This window comes from Pongo pygmaeus, chromosome 19 (genome assembly GCF_028885625.2).
Source record: "Pongo pygmaeus isolate AG05252 chromosome 19, NHGRI_mPonPyg2-v2.0_pri, whole genome shotgun sequence".
In the NCBI taxonomy this organism is placed as follows: domain Eukaryota; kingdom Metazoa; phylum Chordata; class Mammalia; order Primates; family Hominidae; genus Pongo; species Pongo pygmaeus.
In genome coordinates, this window is record NC_072392.2 from 76,090,136 (window position 1) to 76,107,748 (window position 17,613).

General features: G+C 46.5%; 2 protein-coding genes across 4 annotated transcripts in view; both read left to right on the plus strand.

The window, feature by feature from the left end:
- RUNDC1 (RUN domain containing 1) overlaps positions 1 to 13,385 on the plus strand; it is an 18,066-nt gene extending 4,681 nt beyond the window's left edge. The window contains exons 2-6 of one of the 3 annotated variants that reach the window (XR_010124716.1): positions 2,386 to 2,544; positions 4,474 to 4,672; positions 5,455 to 5,574; positions 5,986 to 12,967; positions 13,301 to 13,385. Coding sequence is in view for 2 of the 3 variants with exons in the window: in XM_063656673.1 (XP_063512743.1) it covers positions 2,386 to 2,544; positions 4,474 to 4,672; positions 5,455 to 5,574; positions 5,986 to 6,854 (1,347 nt within the window). In the remaining variant the exon portion in view is untranslated. Of the gene's footprint in view, positions 1 to 2,385; positions 2,545 to 4,473; positions 4,673 to 5,454; positions 5,575 to 5,985 lie in introns of all 3 variants that reach the window. The other 2 variants (XM_054457684.2, XM_063656673.1) reach the window with 2 other exon arrangements.
- Positions 13,386 to 13,499: 114 nt separating this feature from the next.
- RPL27 (ribosomal protein L27) lies at positions 13,500 to 17,283 on the plus strand. The gene is made up of 5 exons (XM_054457691.2): positions 13,500 to 13,635; positions 13,913 to 13,995; positions 15,119 to 15,288; positions 16,934 to 17,044; positions 17,133 to 17,283. Exons 2-5 carry the CDS (start codon positions 13,915 to 13,917, stop codon positions 17,179 to 17,181), a joined length of 411 nt encoding a protein of 136 aa, XP_054313666.1. The 5' UTR covers positions 13,500 to 13,635; positions 13,913 to 13,914; the 3' UTR covers positions 17,182 to 17,283.
- The last annotated feature ends 330 nt before the right edge of the window (positions 17,284 to 17,613 follow it).

Genomic DNA, 17,613 nt, shown 5'->3' on the forward strand with positions numbered 1-17,613 from the left:
TTTTCTTTTTCTTTTCTTTTTTCTTCTTTTTTTTTTTTTTTTTTTGACAACAGAGTCTTGCTGTGACACCCAGGCTGGAGTGCAATGGTACGGTCTCGGCTCACTCCAACCTCCACCTCCCGGGTTCAAGCCATTCTCCTGCCTCAGCCTCCCAAGTAGCTGGGATTACAGGCACGTGCCACCACACCGGGCTAGTTTTTGTAGAGACGGGGTTCCACCATGTTGGCCAGGCTGGTCTCGAACTCCTGACCTCAGGTGATCTGCCTGCTTTGGCCTCCCAAAGTGCTGGGATTACAGGCATGAGCCACTGCGTTCGGCCATACTTTCCTTAATTCCATTCGGTGACAAACAACAAATGCATGTTGAGAACTTACCTTGTGCCAGACAGTGTGCCTGGCATTTGTGGTTCAAAGTCAAAACCTTTGTCCTTAAGGAGTTCGTAGACTAGAAGAGACAGAATCCTAAACAAATAATGTGATATGAGCTAGACTAGAAATGTGTACAAACTCTAGAGGAAATGTTTAGTTATGCCTGGGGAAATCGGGAAACCTCTTAAAGGAGAACTAGGCCTTCACCAAATGGGGAAGTGGGATAGGGTTCTAACAGTATGCAACTGTGCTCTGAAAGGATTACAGAGGGACTGTCCTGAGAAAAGGCTTGCTTTCATGTTGAGCAAAGTTAAAGCAAGAGGACTGCATTTTAAATACTTAAACAAAAAGTTAATTTGTTGTTTTCTTTTTCTGTTTTTTGTTTTCATTTCTTCTCTCTCGTTACTTACTTCTTCAGGGCTTGGTAAGTACTGTTTTAAGGTTAAATGTAATACGCTGTAGACTTCTAGTTTAAGACTCAGCCTTACCCCTACAAATGATTTGCTGGTTTTGCTTTTTGTTTTTGAGACTCAAGAAACACAAGGAAGAACCAGTGTTTGAGAATACGTTGACAAGACTTTACCACCCTGAAGCATTTTTATTAATTGAAATGCAGAAACTACTGGTGGCCAACAGTTGAAAAAGGAGTCACTAGTCAGCGAAACTTACAGATACTTTTTTTAAAAAACATTATTACCTTCCCATCCCCATTATGTGGCTTTTGGTTTTTTTTCACTGGCCTAGGCACTTGCCTTTTACTCTTTTGTTTTTGGTTTTGGTTTTTTGAGACAGAGTCTCACCCTATTGCTCAGGCTGGAGTGCAGTGGTGAAAACAAAGCTCACTGCAGCCTCAACCTCCTAGACTCAAGCCATCATTTTGTCCCAGCCTCTGGTGTGACTGGGACCACCATGCCACCACACCTGGCTAATTTTTTTTTTCTTTGAGACAGGGTCTTGCGAAGCCTCGACCTCTTGTGCTTAAGCAGTCCTCCCGCCTCGGCCACTCAAGTAGCTGGGACTACAGGCATGCACCACCATGCCCAGCTAATTTTTAAAAATTTTTTTGTGGAGATGAAGTCTCACTATGTTGCCCAGGGTGGTCTCGAACTCCTGGGCTCAGGTGATCCTTTTGCCTTGGCCTCCCAGAGTGCTGCAGTTACAGGCGTGAGACACCACTCCTGGTGCGTTTGATTCTTTTGATTTTTCAGAAGTGGTCTATCGTACATCAAAGGGACTTTGGTGAACCTTAGGAAAGCTGGTTATGAGTTTTTTTTTTTTTTTTTTTTTTTGAGACGGAGTCTCACTCTGTCACCAAGGCTGGAGTGCAGTGGCGCCATCTCTGCTCACTGCAAGCTCCGCCTCCCGGGTTCACGCCATTCTCCTGCCTCAGCCTCCCAAGTAGCTGGGACTACAGGTGCCCGCCACCACACCCGGCTAATTTTTTTTTGTATTTTTAGTAGAGACGGGGTTTCACTGTGTTAACCAGGATGGTCAATCTCCTGACCTCGTGATCCACCCGCCTCAGCCTCCCAAAGTGCTGGGATTACAGGCATGAGCTACCGCACCTGGCCAGCTGGTTATGAGTTTTAAAGCCTCTCTCCACACCCTTACCCCAGATTCTTTTGCAAAATTTGGCTGCACAGAGTAATCAGGAGTTGTGTTATGGTAACTGGCTGTGGAGAATGGCATGTCTTAATTCCTGGGAGGCTATCTTGGCTGAGATAGGTTGTCTCTGCCCTAACTAGACCTTTGGGGGAAAAAAGGCAGTCTTAACAAAAAGCCTCATCGTATTTCCAATGAGGGACAGATGGTTTCTTAAAGAAAACACCCATTTAACAAATTGCCTAGGATGAAATAATTATTCTTACTTTTGAATCTATCATATGAATTGTGTATTTCATTTGGATTATTGGAAACATCTTATATTTTATTGGTCATTACTGGCTCGAGCAGATTCTTAATGTGCCCTGAGTTTCCCTTTTCCTGCATAATAGACCCAATTATTTTCTTGCCTTAGAGTGAACAGGAAAAGCAAGAGCGTCTGGAAACCCAAAGGGAGAAGCAGAAAGAACTGATACTGCAGCTGAAGACCCAGCTAGATGACCTGGAAACTTTTGCCTATCAAGAGGGCAGTTACGACTCACTGCCACAGTCCGTGGTGTTGGAAAGACAGCGGGTGAGCAGACCCCAGAGGAACCTCCACCACTGCCCGAGGTTAACTTGTCCCTTCCAGCATTCACAGGGCATCCTCTCTCAGCTTAGTTCTCCTTCAGCCTTACTGAGAATCCCTCTGCTGGCCCAAATCAAAGGGAAATTTTACTACTATGAGGAACCTTTCTTTGCTCATACATGGAAAACACGGGTTCCAAAGTTTTGTAATATGATAATTGAGCTCTTTCTTTTTGGTGATTGTAATTAATAATAGAAATAAGAATATAATAATAATTTCTTCATTTGATCACTTAAAAAATTCTACTTGGGCCCATCATACAATGTAATCTAGCTTTTTTGTTTTGTTTTATTTTGTTTTTGAGATGGAGTTTCGCTCTTGTTGCCCAGGCTGGAGTGCAATGGCGCGATCTCAGCTCACACAACCTCCGCCTCCTGGGTTCAAGCAATTCTCCTGCCTCAGCCTCCCAAGTAACTGGGATTATAGGCAGGCGCCACCACGCTGGGCTAATTTTGTATTTTTAGTAGAGATGGGGTTTCTCCATGTTGGTCAGGCTGGTCTCGAACTCCCAACCTCAGGTGATCCGCCCACCTTGGCCTCCCAAAGTGCTGGGATTACAGGCGTGAGCCACCGCACCTGGCTGTAATCTAGCTTTTTGCTACCACTCACCACCTTTTGATAAACATGCCAGGAATCCAGACTGACTTTAATACTGTATTTATTTAGGTAAGACCTGGGTAGACAGGTAAATCTCTTAGTAGAGATACAGTTACAACCTCCCCTGCATGTTTCTCTACCCCTGTGCTGTGGCTGTTTTTCTGGCTGGGCTGGAGTTTATGATATCAGATTTTTTTTTTTTTTTTTTTTGAGACAAAGTCTCAGTTTGTCACCCAGGCTGGAGTGCAGTGGCATGATCTTGGCTCACTGCAACCTCCACCTCCAGGGTTCAAGCGATTCTCCTGCCTCAGCCTCCCGAGTAGCTGAGATTACAGGCATCCACCACCATAGCCAGCTAATTTTTGTATTTTTAGTACAGATTGGATTTCACCATGGTGGCCAGGCTGGTCTTGAGCTCCTCACCTCAAATGATCCACCCGCCTTGGCGTCCCGAAGTGCTGGGGTTACAGGTGTAAGCCACCGCACCCAGCCTATTATTGGAATTTTTAATTGTTCCTAATAATGTCACTAGGATATTTTGGCTGTAATGCACCTTGATATTTTATAGAGATTTTTCTTTAGTTGCCTACAGTAGAGCAAGAAGGGATAAGAAGGATTAGAAATTAAGAAAAATCAGGCCAGGTGCAGTGGCTCATGCCTGTAGTCCCAATTCTTTGGGAGGCTGAGGTGGGAGGATCTCTTGAGGCCAGAAGTTTGAGGCCAGCCTGGGCAACATAGCGAGACCCTGTCTCTACAAAAAATTTAAAAATTAACCAGGTGGTAGCGTGTGTCTATAGTCCCAGCTACGGGGGAGACCAAGGCAGGAGGATTGCTTGAGCACAGGAGTTTGAGGTTACAGTGAGCTATGCTCACATTACTGGACCCTAGCCTGGGTGACTGAGCAAGACCCTGTCTCTTAAAAATCAGTATATATTCTCCTTGAAGCTTTTAGAGCAACTAAATATAAGGCTTGTTGGATCATCGGCCACTTTGGATTTTTCATACTGTTGTTCTCCTGAGTGAAATCTGACTAGCCTGGTAGAAATTTACTGTGAGTGGGAGGATCTATTTTTATCAGAGAACTGAGGGTTCTTTTTACTTTAAAAGTAGAGTCTATGTCCTCACCTTGATCAATCAGCAGTTAAGTCATTTACTTTCACAAATTTAGAGGTCTGTTTTTTATTTCCATTTAAGGACAGAAGACATTTTTAGATTCTCCTCCCTAACCCTCTCCCTAAAAATTCCAAAGGGTGTGCTCATTGCTTGTGATTTTGATAGGTGATCATAGATGAGTTAATAAAGAAACTGGACATGAATCTGAATGAGGACATCAGTTCCCTGTCCACTGAAGAGCTTCGTCAGCGCGTAGATGCAGCAGTGGCTCAGATCGTCAACCCAGCCCGAGTCAAAGAACAGTTGGTTGAGCAACTGAAAACTCAGATCCGAGACCTTGAGATGTTCATCAACTTCATCCAAGGTTAGAGGAGGGGATGGGATGAGAAGGGTGGACAGGTGTCATAATAATTATACTTATTCTGAGTACTAGTAAAAAGGTTCTAATTCTGGTTTTTTGGTTTTTTTTGGGCAGGGGGGAGACAGTGTCTCTCTCTGTTCCCCTGGCTGGAGTGCAGTGGCACAATCTTGGCTTACTGCAACCTCCGCCTCCCAGATTCAAGCGATTCTTCCGCCTCAGCCTCCTGAGTAGCTGGGATTACAGGCTCCCACCACCACACCCAGCTAATTTTTGTATTTTTAGTAGAGATGGGGTTTCAGCATGTTGGCCAGGCTGGTCTCATACTCCTGACCTCAAGTGATCTGCCCGCCTCAGCCTCCCAAAGTACCAGGACTACAGGCATGAGCCACCATGCCCGGCCAAAAGGTGCCAATTCTTGATGTACTATTTAAGAGGCTTGATGGCTTAGTAGGGGAGGCAGCATTGGCAGAGTAGAAAGTGCATGGGTTTCAGAATCAGATAGTTAAAATCTCCACTCTCATACTCATTGGTTTTATGTCCTTGAGTATGTTACTAACCTCTTTAGTCTCACTCTTGTCATCCATAAAATGATGATTCATGGTTCATTCACTTAGCAAATATTTATTGAGCCAACTACTGTATGCCAGTCCTCATTTTACACAATTAAATAGGACAAGATTTTGTGAAATTCTTTTTTCTAATAGGCACCATTAAGTATTATTTTTCCTTTAAAGATCTGCCATAAAGGGCTAAATAAGTGTCTCTTCTATAATTTCTGATTCCAGATGAAGTGGGAAGCCCCTTGCAGACAGGTGGTGGACACTGTGAGTGCAAGGCCGGTGGGAAGACAGGAAATGGCTGCAGCAGAACAGGCAGCAACAGACCGCCTCCAGGAAACAGCAAAAGTAAGTGCAGTTTCCAGAACAGGCAAATCTCTAGAGACAGAAAGTAGATGAGTGGTTACCTAGGACTTGGGTGTGTTGAGGAGAAGAGGGGAATGAGAAATGCTAATGGTATGGAATTGCTTTTGGGGAGGATGAAATATTCTAAAATTGATTGCAGTGACAGTTATACAATTCTGAATATACTAAAAACCACTGAATTAAACACCTTAAATGGGTGAATCATATGGTATGTGAATTATATCTCAATACAGCTATTATTAACCAGAAAAAGGAAGTCCAGCTACATCCTGAGTGGCTCTTGCCTTCATGTGAGACCCAGCATGTGGCTCAGACTGATCTCAGGCTGTGATTTGTTGAGTGTAGCTCTGTGCCATCATGGCCTCTCACTGATGAGCCACTGTCTTTTCTAAGCAGCAAAGGCAGAGGATGTGAAGAAAGTCCAGGAGACGGGGCTGCACCTGATGCGGCGAGCGCTGGCCATGCTCCAGATCTTTGCTGTTAGCCAGTTTGGTTGTGCCACAGGCCAGATCCCTCCAACCCTGTGGCAGAGGGGCCAGGCTGACAGAGACTATTCTCCCTTGCTGAAGAGGCTGGAGGTATCAGTGGACAGAGTGAAGCAGCTAGCCTTGAGGCAGCAGCCACATGACCATGTCGTCACCTCTGCCAACCTCCAGGACCTCTCTCTGGGAGGCAAGGATGAGCTGACTATGGCTGTGCGGAAGGAGCTAACGGTGGCTGTGAGGGACCTGCTGGCCCATGGACTGTATGCCTCCTCCCCAGGGATGAGCCTTGTTATGGCTCCTATTGCTTGTTTGCTGCCAGCCTTCTCCTCGGCCCCAGAGGCCATGCACCCATGGGAGCTCTTTGTAAAGTACTACCATGCTAAGAACGGCCGTGCTTATGTGGAATCCCCAGCCCGGAAGCTCTCCCAGTCCTTCGCCCTTCCTGTTACGGGAGGCACTGTTGTCACCCCCAAACAGAGCCTACTGACAGCCATCCACGTGGTGCTGACAGAGCACGACCCTTTTAAGCGCAGTGCAGACTCGGAATTGAAGGCCTTGGTGTGCATGGCACTGAATGAGCAGCGTCTGGTGTCCTGGGTGAACCTCATCTGCAAGTCCGGGTCACTCATCGAGCCTCACTACCAGCCCTGGAGCTACATGGCACACACAGGCTTTGAAAGTGCCCTCAACCTGCTCAGTCGCCTCAGCAGCCTCAAGTTTAGCCTCCCTGTAGATCTGGCTGTGCGCCAGCTCAAAAACATCAAAGATGCCTTTTGATGAGAGTGCCCTAACCCCAGACAATCTCCTTGCTCAGTAGGGATAGATGTGTTAGTCTTCTAGCATAGGAGTAAGGAATCAGAGGTGGGGTTAAAGGCATTTTTCCCAGACCCTGCTCAGGCAGTCGGCCAAATGTGTGCAAAGTCTGTTTTCCCCACCAACTTAGCTCTCAGAAAGATGTGCCGGAGAGACCCTCTTGTTAAGAAGGTTCTGCCAGGCCGGGCGCGGTGGCTCACGCCTGTAATCCCAGCACTTGGGGAGGCCGAGGCGGGCGGATCACAAGGTCAGGAGTTCGAGACCATCCTGTCTAACACGATGAAACCCCATCTCTACTAAAAATACAAAAAAATTAGCCGGGCGTGGTGGCAGGCGGCTGTAGTCCCAGCTACTCGGGAGGCTGAGGCAGGAGAATGGCATGAACTCAGGAGGCGGAGCTTGCAGTGAGCCAAGATCACGCCACTGCACTCCAGCCTGGGCGACAGAGTGAGACTCCGTCTCAAAAAAAAAAAAAAGAAAAAAAGAAGGTTGTACCCACAGTATATGTGTGGGCACTTGTGCTTGAGCCTGTATTAAAGGGATCAGGCCAGGCACAGTGGCTCACGCCTGTAATCTCAGCACTTTGGGAGGCTGAGGTGGGCGGATCACCTGAGGTCAGGAGTTCAAGACCAGCCTGGCCAACATGGCAAAACCCCATCACTACTAAAAATACAAAAATTAGCTAGGTGGGGTAGTGCATGCCTGTAATCCCAGCTACTCAGGAGGCTGAGGCTGGAGAATTGCTTGAGCCCAAGAGGTGGAGGTTGCAGTGAGCCAAGATCATGCCACTGCACTCCAGCCTGGGCAACTTAGGGAGACTCCATCTCAAAAAAAAAAAAAAAAGACATTCAGCTTGAGGCTCCTGTTAGTTAAGCTATCTTCTTTCACTTGAAGCAGGTTTGAGAGGCCTAGGCCAGAATTTAAATTCCTTTTATGAATAGATTTCCCTTTCTTCCTGACCCCAAGGTCAGAGGAGACTATATATTCCATGGCTGCCTCTAAGACTAGGAATAGGAATATCTGAAAACAACATTTCTAAGAGTGGTAACCACAGGTTGATTTTAATATGAGCCCTTTTTCTTGTAGAGGTAAGAAGTAAAATCTTCCTGACAAGGTAGTCCTCTTTTCACGGCACAGACAATGGGCTTTCTGTTTATGAGGAGTGAGAACCGATGTTATTATGTTCTCTAGCAAGTGAACATTCCTCTACTCACCTCCCAACAAGACTAACACAGTCTTTTTAGAAGTAAATATATTCAAGACAAACGAGAAAATCCTGGCCACCCAAGTCAAGTATATACAGGAATACAAATCGGTAACCAGCAGCTGTTCCTCAGGTTGTGACTCACTGAGCACCACTTGTCTTGGAGGCTGGATGATGGAGGACATCTAGTTATAGGTACTGCAGCAGGGATAGGTGCCACAGGAGGATAGGAACTACAGCAGATCACTGTTTCCAGAACAGGGGGAGGAGTATCTCATTGTGAAACAGACTCTAGAGTGGTTCTATTTGGTCTTCAGGATTTTAGCCTCATTAGTTCACATTTGTCATGCAGCTTGTGGTGAGTACTGCTCTAGGACTGGCCAAAAATGGGCAAAATGTATCACTCCAAACACTACTGATTCAGCATTGTTTTCATGTCTTAAAATTGCCACCTGCACTTTGTTTTCTGCACTATTATGTAGTGCATTTTAACTTAAACTTTTTCCAGCAACATGTTACTTATTTAAGATATATTATTGATATTTCATTATAATTAGTTCACCTTCCCTGTGAAACAAGAGAATTGTAAAATGTTGTGGAAAATGATACATATGTGGATGCTAATGAAATCATAGTATTTTGTGTAGCTTCTCTGAAGACCTTAGAGACGTGCAGCTTTGGTTTATAAGTGTTTGGGCCTTATCAGCCCATCTAATCCAGATCAATATTTTTTTGAAAGCTGCCTGTATCCTCAGTCCTCTGTTATGGATCATCTCAGCTTTGGTGGTGGTAGTAGGGGTTTTTTGCCTGAAAAAATTCACTAAAAAGTCCCCTTGGCATGACCATCCCCTCCTGCCCACACCTGTAGTCCCTCCCCACAACAGATGTCATCACACATGCTGCTTTTGGAATTGCACTTTTTTTTTTTTGAGATGGAGTCTCGCTCTGTTGTCCAGGCTGGAGTGCAATGCCATGATCTCAGCTCACTGCAACCTCCGCCTCCTGGGTTCAAGCGATTCTCCTGCCTCAGCCTTCTGAGTAGCTGGGAGTACAGGCGCGCACCACCACGCCCGGCTAATTTTTGTATTTTTAATAGAGACAGGGTTTCACCACATTTGTCAGGCTAGTCTCGAACTCCAGACCTCAGGTGATCCACCCACTTCAGCCTCCCGAAGTGCTGGGATTATAGGCGTGAGCCACCACACCCGGCCAGGATTGGCACTTTTAAATCTGCTTGTCTGGATATCACTTTGGGTGGTAACTGGTATAGCCATATGGCATAGCCCAGCAATCACCCCAGTATTGCCTTTTTCAAATCACAAAAACAAAACTTGTATTAAGGCTTTGTGCTAGCATTACAGGAAGCATTTTCATTTGTCTCATTCTAATTAAATTCTCACTACTTACAAAGTGGGACAGTATTATCCCCACTTTACAGCTGAGGAAACTGATGTGCAGAGAGGTTAAATATTTTGTCCCGGTTTATATGATGATGGAAGACCTGAGATTTGGAGTCAAGTTTCCTGAATCCAAAGCCCACAGTCTATCTTGTCACTTCATTGTATCATGTTGTTTCTAGATTTTGGTTTCTCTTTCTCCTTTATCCACCACCCTCATTCCTACCCTCACTTTGGGGAGGAGAAGGTATTTTCCACACAACTGCCAGAAATTTCAGCTGCCAAAGGACAAGGCTGCAGGGAGATAGGCCGGCAGCCATGACTTTCATGTCCAAGTTCTTGAAACCTAAATGTGTGTATCAACAGAGACAACCCAACAATTCCATCAGCATCCCTGCAGTCAGATATCTGCTAAGCTCTGATATCATCTGTCATTACTGAGAACAGAGCTCTGTCCTTGGCTTAGGGTGAGACAGGACAAGGGAGGAGAGGCAGGCCAGTCCACCCAGATCCAAGGATACGCAAGAATGGAAGGGTAAAGAGCCATGGATATGTATGCAGTGGAAATGTACGGGTGTTGTACAAGTATGATCTGCAAAGTATTGTTAAAGCTGTCTAAGGTTCTCTCCAATCATTCATTCACTATTGATCACTTAGCAACTGCCTGCCTAGACTAGATGCTAAAGAAAGAGATAAGTAAACCTACCGCATGCCCTCAACAAACACACAGTCTAGCAAAGGAGATACCATACCAATTGGAGATTTGGAGAGACTGTTAAAATATAGATTGCTGGGTCCCATCCCCAGAGTTTTTTATTGAGTTGTTTTGGGGTGGGGCCTGAGAATTTGGTTTCTAACAAGTTCCTAGGTTATGGTGATGCTGCTGCTCTGGGAGCCACACTTTGAGATGAAAACCACTCATATCCAAACTAAGATTATGTTCTGTAATAAAGGTAAGTACAGATTGGATTGCTGAGAGAGCCCAGAGAAAGGAGAGATTAATTCTGCCTGGGAGAATTCTGGAATAACCTTGAAGGATGGATAGAATTTGAATAGGATTTTGCCTGGCTACTTGGAGAGGAAGAAAAAGACACAAGGTACAGCCCAGGGGGTATGTCAAGGGTGGAGGAGTCAGGAATTTATGCTGCAGGAAAGGTGGTAAGGAAGGAAAGGAGTGAAAGTTCACACTATTGAATAAGCCAACAATGGATTTCAAGAAAAGTGAAGGACTTTTCAAGAAAAACAGTTGTTTAAAGCTGTTGCTCAAAATAAGATCTATAGATCATACGGCTCCACTCCAGACCAGAATTACTATCTCTAAGGTTGGAGACACTTCTTTAATAAGCATCCTGGGGGCCAGGCGTGGTGGCTCACACCTGTAATCCCAGCACTTTGGGAGGCCTAGGCGGGCGGATCACGAGGTCAGCAGATCAAGACCATCCTGGCTAACATGGTGAAACCCTGTCTCTACTAAAAAATACAAAAAATTAGCTGGATGTGGTGGCGGGCACCTGTAGTCCCAGCTACTCGGGAGGCTGAGGCAGGAGAATGGCGTGAACCCGGGAGGCAGAGCTTGCAGTGAGCCGAGATCGTGCCACTGCACTCCAGCCTAGGAGCGAGAGGGAGACTCCGTCTCAAAAAAAAAATAAATAACAAGCATCCCGGCTGGGCACGGTGGCTCACGCCTGTAATCGCAGCACTTTGGGAGGCCAAGGTGGGTGGATCACCTGGGGTCAGGAGTTCAAGACCAGCCTGGCCAACATGGTGAAACCCCATCTCTACTAAAGATACAAAATTAGCCGGGCGTGGTGGCATGGGCCTGTAGTTCCAGTTACTCGGGAGGCTGAGGCAGGAGAACTGCTTGAGCTTAGGAGGCAGAGGTTGCAGTGAGCCAAGATCATGCCACTGCACTCCAGCCTGGGCAACAAAGTGAGACTCCATCTCAAAAATAAAATAAAAGACATAAGACAAAATTCAGAGGATGTAGTTACTAATTCGAATTGGAGGGTAAGGTGGCTTAGTCCCAGCTACTTGGGAAGCTAAAATGGGAGGATCGCTTGAGGCTAGGAGTTTGAAGCTACATCACACTGGTCAATAGCCACTGCATTCAAGCTCGGCAACATAGCAAGACTTCATCTCTTTAAAAAATGAAATATCTAAGAAAAAGACATTTTAAAAACCATTGGAGGCCAGGTGTGGTGGCTCATGCCTGTAATCCCAGCACTTTGGGAGTTTGAGGCAAGCGGATCACTTGAGGCCAGGAGTTCGAGACCAGCCTGGCCAACATGGCGAAACCCCATCTCTACAAAAAATATAAAAATTAGCCGGGTGTGGCGGCGGGAGCCTATAGTCCCGGCTACTTAGGAGGCTGAGGCAGGAGAATCGCTTAAACCCGGGAGGTGGAGGTTGCAGTGAGCTGAGATCGCGCCACTGCACTCCAGCCTGGGTGACAAAGTGAGACTCTGTCTGAAAAAAAAAAAAAAATTGTAATGGGGCCGGGCACAATGCCGCGTCGCCTGTAATCCCAACACTTTGGGAGGCTCAGGTAGGAGGATCACTTAATCTCAGAAGCTTTTGAGACCAGCCTGGGCAATATAGTGAGTCCCTATCTCTACCAAAAAAAAAAAAAAGTTATTTGTTTTTGTTTTTTTCTTTTAATTACACGGGCATGGTGGCACACACCTGAAGTCCTAGCTACTCAGGAGGCTGAGGTGGGAGGATCACGAGCCCAGGAGGTTGAGGCTGCAGTGAGCCATGATTGTGCTACACACCATTCAGCCTGGGCGACAAAGCGAGACCCTGTCTCAAAAAACAAAACAAAAGCCATTGCAATGGGATCCTGAGGGATACAGGGAAAATTGTATCACTGGAGAGCTTCAGAAGAGAACTGATGAAATCCTGGTTGTTCCACATCTTGCCCAAGACAAATCCTATAGGTTCAGATAAGCAAAACTTGTGAGATAGTTTATCTTTCCCTTAAACTCGGAAAGCACATAAGGTACCATGTGAAAACACTCTTCTGGTGAGTGATGGGAAATAATTCAGTTTGAGAGCCAACTAGACCTAGATTCAGATCTAGATTTGAATGCCATCTATGCCACTGATTAGGATTAACCTCAGACAAGCAATTTATCCTTTCTGAATTGCAATTTCCTCATGTCTGAATGGGAGGAGAATGCCCAAGATGCAGAGTTGTGAGGATTAAACAGGCTGCCGGCTTTTATAAAGTGCTCACATCTTGCGTGGGAGAGAATCGGTGCTCAGGATGGTGACATGGTAAACAGTATGGGCTCAGGAACTGAACTGCTTGAGGCTGAGCCCCAGCTCCACTACTTACCCACTATAGACTTCGGGCAAATCTCTTTAAGCCAGTTTCCTCGACTCTAGAATGGAGATAATAATAGTATCTATTTCTTAGTGTTATGATGACCAAATCAGATGATGTGCATAAATAGATTAACCTGACCTGGCACAGGGTAAGCAGCTGCCATTCTCCTCCTCTACGTCCCTCATCTTTATTCTAGTTGGTAATGTCAGTGACACCACTAGACTCTTTAACTGTTGGGGGTAAATATCCTTTTTGTTTTTTTAAAAACCAAATTTAGCAGTTGGGGGTTATATACCAACTTTAGTGACCCTAACGTTGATAAGTTCTGATAACCCACTACTATCGGACCAGCCACCCTTACTGATCTTTGTCCCTCCCTCTTTAGCTAACAGTGCCCCCGACAGGCACCAATAAATGCCCTATTTTTTCCCTGTGTCTCCCAAGAGAAAAAGTAAATTTCAGATTGTGTTTCCCTTCCTAGCGCCAGAGAAAGGAACTACAACAAAGCCTAGCTGCTGAGTCTAGAGAGCGCAAAGCACACTCGCCCTCCCAGCTCTTCCGTCGGCCGGGACGAGTTTCCTTTGCTCTTGTGTACTGCTGGAGCTGCTAATAAAGCTTCATTCGAATACTTGAGCTGCCGCGCCCTGCGTTCCCCTCATGAGCTTCTTCCGCCCGCAACACGAGACTCAGCACCACACAATCAGCGTGGCAAAGCCTGAAGGGCGGGACAGGAAGTGAGGTCACTCCTCACCGGGGTGAAAGGTTAGCGGAAGTGTCCTCGTTTCCTTTTGCTGTAGGCCTGAGTGGTTGCTGCCGGTGAGTAGAAGCTTGGGTTGAATCTTTCAATCCGCCGCCATCCGCGGCTTGGGGGTCAAGGGTCCGGGCGGCGCCGGGGGCGTTCCTTCCCTAGGTCTTTGGCGGCTACGTATCCGATCCTGTCCTGCGAGCAGGGCCCTCGGGCGGCCTGGACCAAGGCGACAGTGAACACAGTCTGAAGTTCCGGCCCAAGACCTGGGCTTGCTGGCAGGAGTCGGCTCTGGGCGTCTTTGGCTTTACGGATTTTTAAGTGACCCTTTCTCCTTGTTCTCTGCAGAAATGGGCAAGTTCATGAAACCTGGGAAGGTGGTGCTTGTCCTGGCTGGACGCTACTCCGGACGCAAAGCTGTCATCGTGAAGGTATCAGCCTCGCGGGACTCTGCGTCCTTGCATCCCGGGACCAGGCTGGCTGCGGCGGGGCGGGCAGGCTTGGAATTTAAGGCCTGCTTCTGGGGCAGTAGCCAGTGAGCACGGTCAGGGTGAATGTGGGAAAGCTTTTGAGAGAGGAAGAAGCATAAGCATAGTAAAAGCAAATGTGAGCTGAATTGGGCTCCTAACGCATAAAGCCTTCTCCACCAGAGGCTTTAAATATATAGTAATAGTGGCTGACATTTATTGCACGCTTGCTATGTGCTCCCATTGCCTTTCGGGTATTGTCATGTGCAGCCCTTGAAGTAATCATAGGACATTCCTTTTCTTTTCTTTTCTTTTTTTTTTTTTTTTTTTTTTTTTTGAGACGGGATCTCTGTCCAGGCTGAAGTGCAGTGGAGCGATCACTGCAGCCTCGACCTCCCGGGCTCAAGCGATTCTCCCATCTCAACCTCCCGAGTGGCTGGGACTACAGGTGCGCGCCACCATCCCCAGCTATAAGGGGTTCCTTCCTGTTGCTAAGGTTTAGAGGTGTTCTGTTATTTACCTGAAGTGCTGCAGCTGGGAATCTGTAAGAAGAGGAAGAAATTGCTTTTAGAACGTCACGTAGCCCCTCACTGTTTTCCTCTTACCCATGTTTTTGTAGCTTCTTGAGAGATCTCCCTAGGCTCTGGCCACATACACCACTGCGTTTTGCTGTTGTGGGGACACTGGAGTACCCCTGGATTCCCCACTCCCATCTCCTGAGACTGGTCTCTGGAGTTAGGCTCTGGTGTCTTAACCTTGGCTGTACACTTCACTAGCAGTGGAGCAAGGAAATAGATACCAAGTCCTGTGAGCAGTGCTTGGCATATAGCAAGTACTTCTTAAATGTTAACTGTTGCTACTTTTAAATCTCTTACCTCTAATAAGCTGTTCCAGATGCTTCCTGGTGGAGATAAACACTGTTCTGTTTCTCTTTGGTCATTTCTCATAGCTTTCTGTGATTTTTCTCTTTATAATGGTGGATCTTGGAGACCTGAGGGTGGAAATATTTTTTGGACACTGCCCTACTTCTAACACAGGGCCTAAATAGGCCCTCAGTGAATAACAAATGTAATTCTTACTCATTTAGAACATTGATGATGGCACCTCAGATCGCCCCTACAGCCATGCTCTGGTGGCTGGAATTGACCGCTACCCCCGCAAAGTGACAGCTGCCATGGGCAAGAAGAAGATCGCCAAGAGGTCAAAGATAAAGTCTTTTGTGAAAGTTTATAACTACAATCACCTAATGCCCACAAGGTGAGCATTTTAAGAACTAGAATTTAAATTTCTTCTCCCTGCTCTGTTGAATAAGGAGACAGACCTTGCAGCTATTCCAACACCAGGAAGGCATATCATTACCAAATTGTTCATCTTCAACTCATAAAGTGGCTATGGTTTCCAGTTTTGCCTTTGATCCATCTTTTAAGTGTTGGGTAAAGATTGTTTTCCATCCACAGTAAACACAGGCATGGGGTCTGATCTGCCCTCTTCCACTGTTCCACCCTCAAGGATAAATACAATAGGTTTCAAAAAGTCTGTGAATGAGTGAAAGCAAGCCTCCCCCAATTAATTTTACTCACCTGTTGGGCCCTTTAGTCTGGGGACATACACTGTCTTAGTACAAGTGTTTTTGTTTTTGTTTTTGAGACGGAGTTGCCCAGGCTGGAGTACAGTGGCGCGATCTCGGCTCACCGCAAGCTCTGCTTCCTGGGTTCAAGCAATTCTTCTGCCTTAGCCTCCTGAGTAGCTGGGACTACAGGCGCCCGTCACCACGCCTGGCTAATTTTTTTTTTTTTTTTTTTTTTTTTTTTTTTTGTATTTTTAGTAGAGATGGGGTTTCACCATGTTAGCCAGGATGGTCTCGATCTCCTGACCTCATGATCCGCCCACCTCAGCCTCCCAAAGTGCTGGAATTACAGGTGTGAGCCACCGCGCCCGGCCAGTACAAGTGTTTTTTAAGAAGTACAAGAGGCCGGGCACAATGGCTCATGCCTGTAATCCCAGCACTTTGGGAGGCCGAGGCGGATGGATCACCTGAGGTCAGGAGTTCGAGACCAGCCTGGCCAACATGATGAAATCTCGTCTCTACTAAAAAATAAAAAAATTAGCTGGGCATGGTGGCTGGCACATATAATCCCAGCTATTCCGGAGGCTGAGGTGGGAGAATCGCTTGAGTTTGGGAGGTGGAGGCTACAATGAGCTGAGATCGCACCACTGCACTCCAGCCTGGGTGACAGAGCAAGATTCCATCTCAAAAAATAAAAAAGTAATAATAATACAAGGGCAGAGAGAGCTGTTTCTTGGGTGCTGGGATGTGGTGGGGTTGAGGCAGCTAGTTTTTGGGCTGTCATGAGAGTGACTGCATTGGCAGAACTTGAACAATAAGGAAATGATTTCAAGTAGAAAGTTAGCCAACTATCATGATGAAAGTCAAGAAGGCCTAATTTGGCTAGGCACGGTGGCTCAGGCTTGTAATCCTAGCACTTTGCTGGGGGGAGGCCGAGGCAAGTGGATCACGAGGTCAGGAGATTGAGACTATCCTGGCTAACACAGTGAAACCCTGTCTCTACTGAAAGTACAAAAAACTAACCGGGTATGGTGGCGGGCGCCTGTAGTCCCAGCTACTCGGGAGGCTGAGGCAGGAGAATGGCGTGAACCCAGGAGGCGGAGCTTGCAGTGAGCTGAGATCACGCCACTGCAGTCCAGCCTGGGCGAAAGAGCCAGACTCCATCTCAAAAAAAAAAAAAAAAAAGTGAATTTTCAGATGTCATCAGGACATGGCTTTTGATGGTTGCTTCTAAGGAGTCAGACCCTGATTTCCTAGTGTCCTACAAAGATTTGGGCTGTACAGGGGCTCCTGGCAGTATGTGGGCTAATCCTGCCTCTCCACCTTTGTCCCCAGGTACTCTGTGGATATCCCCTTGGACAAAACTGTTGTCAATAAGGATGTCTTCAGAGATCCTGCTCTTAAACGCAAGGCCCGACGGGAGGCCAAGGTCAAGTTTGAAGAGAGGTAAGTAGGCTTTGGTAGTGAATGGTGGAGTATGGTTTCATTATTTCCATTCCTTTCCTCATTGGTGTCCTCTTTTTTTCCCTTCTAGATACAAGACAGGCAAGAACAAGTGGTTCTTCCAGAAACTGCGGTTTTAGATGCTTTGTTTTGATCATTAAAAATTAAAAAGAAAAAAGGCCTGTGTCTGCATGCTGTATGTATTACCAGACTGTGAAAAGGAGAACATTATTGAATAGGAAACACTGGGTGGGCTGGGCGCGGTGGCTCACTCCTGTAATCCCAGTACTTTGGGAGGCCAAGGCGAGCGGATCACGAGGTCAAGAGATGGCCAACATGGTGAAACCTTGTCTCTCCTAAAAAATAGTAAGAATTATCGGGGCCTGGTGGTGCATGCCTGTAGTCCCAGCTACTCGGGAGGCTGAGGCAGGAGAATTGCTTGAACCCGGGAGGCGGAGATTGCAGTGAGCGCTGAGATAGCACCATTGCACTGCAGTCTGGCGACAGCAAGACTCCATCTCAAAAAAAAAAAAAAAAAGACACTGGGTGATGGATGAGGGGCTGGGAAAATG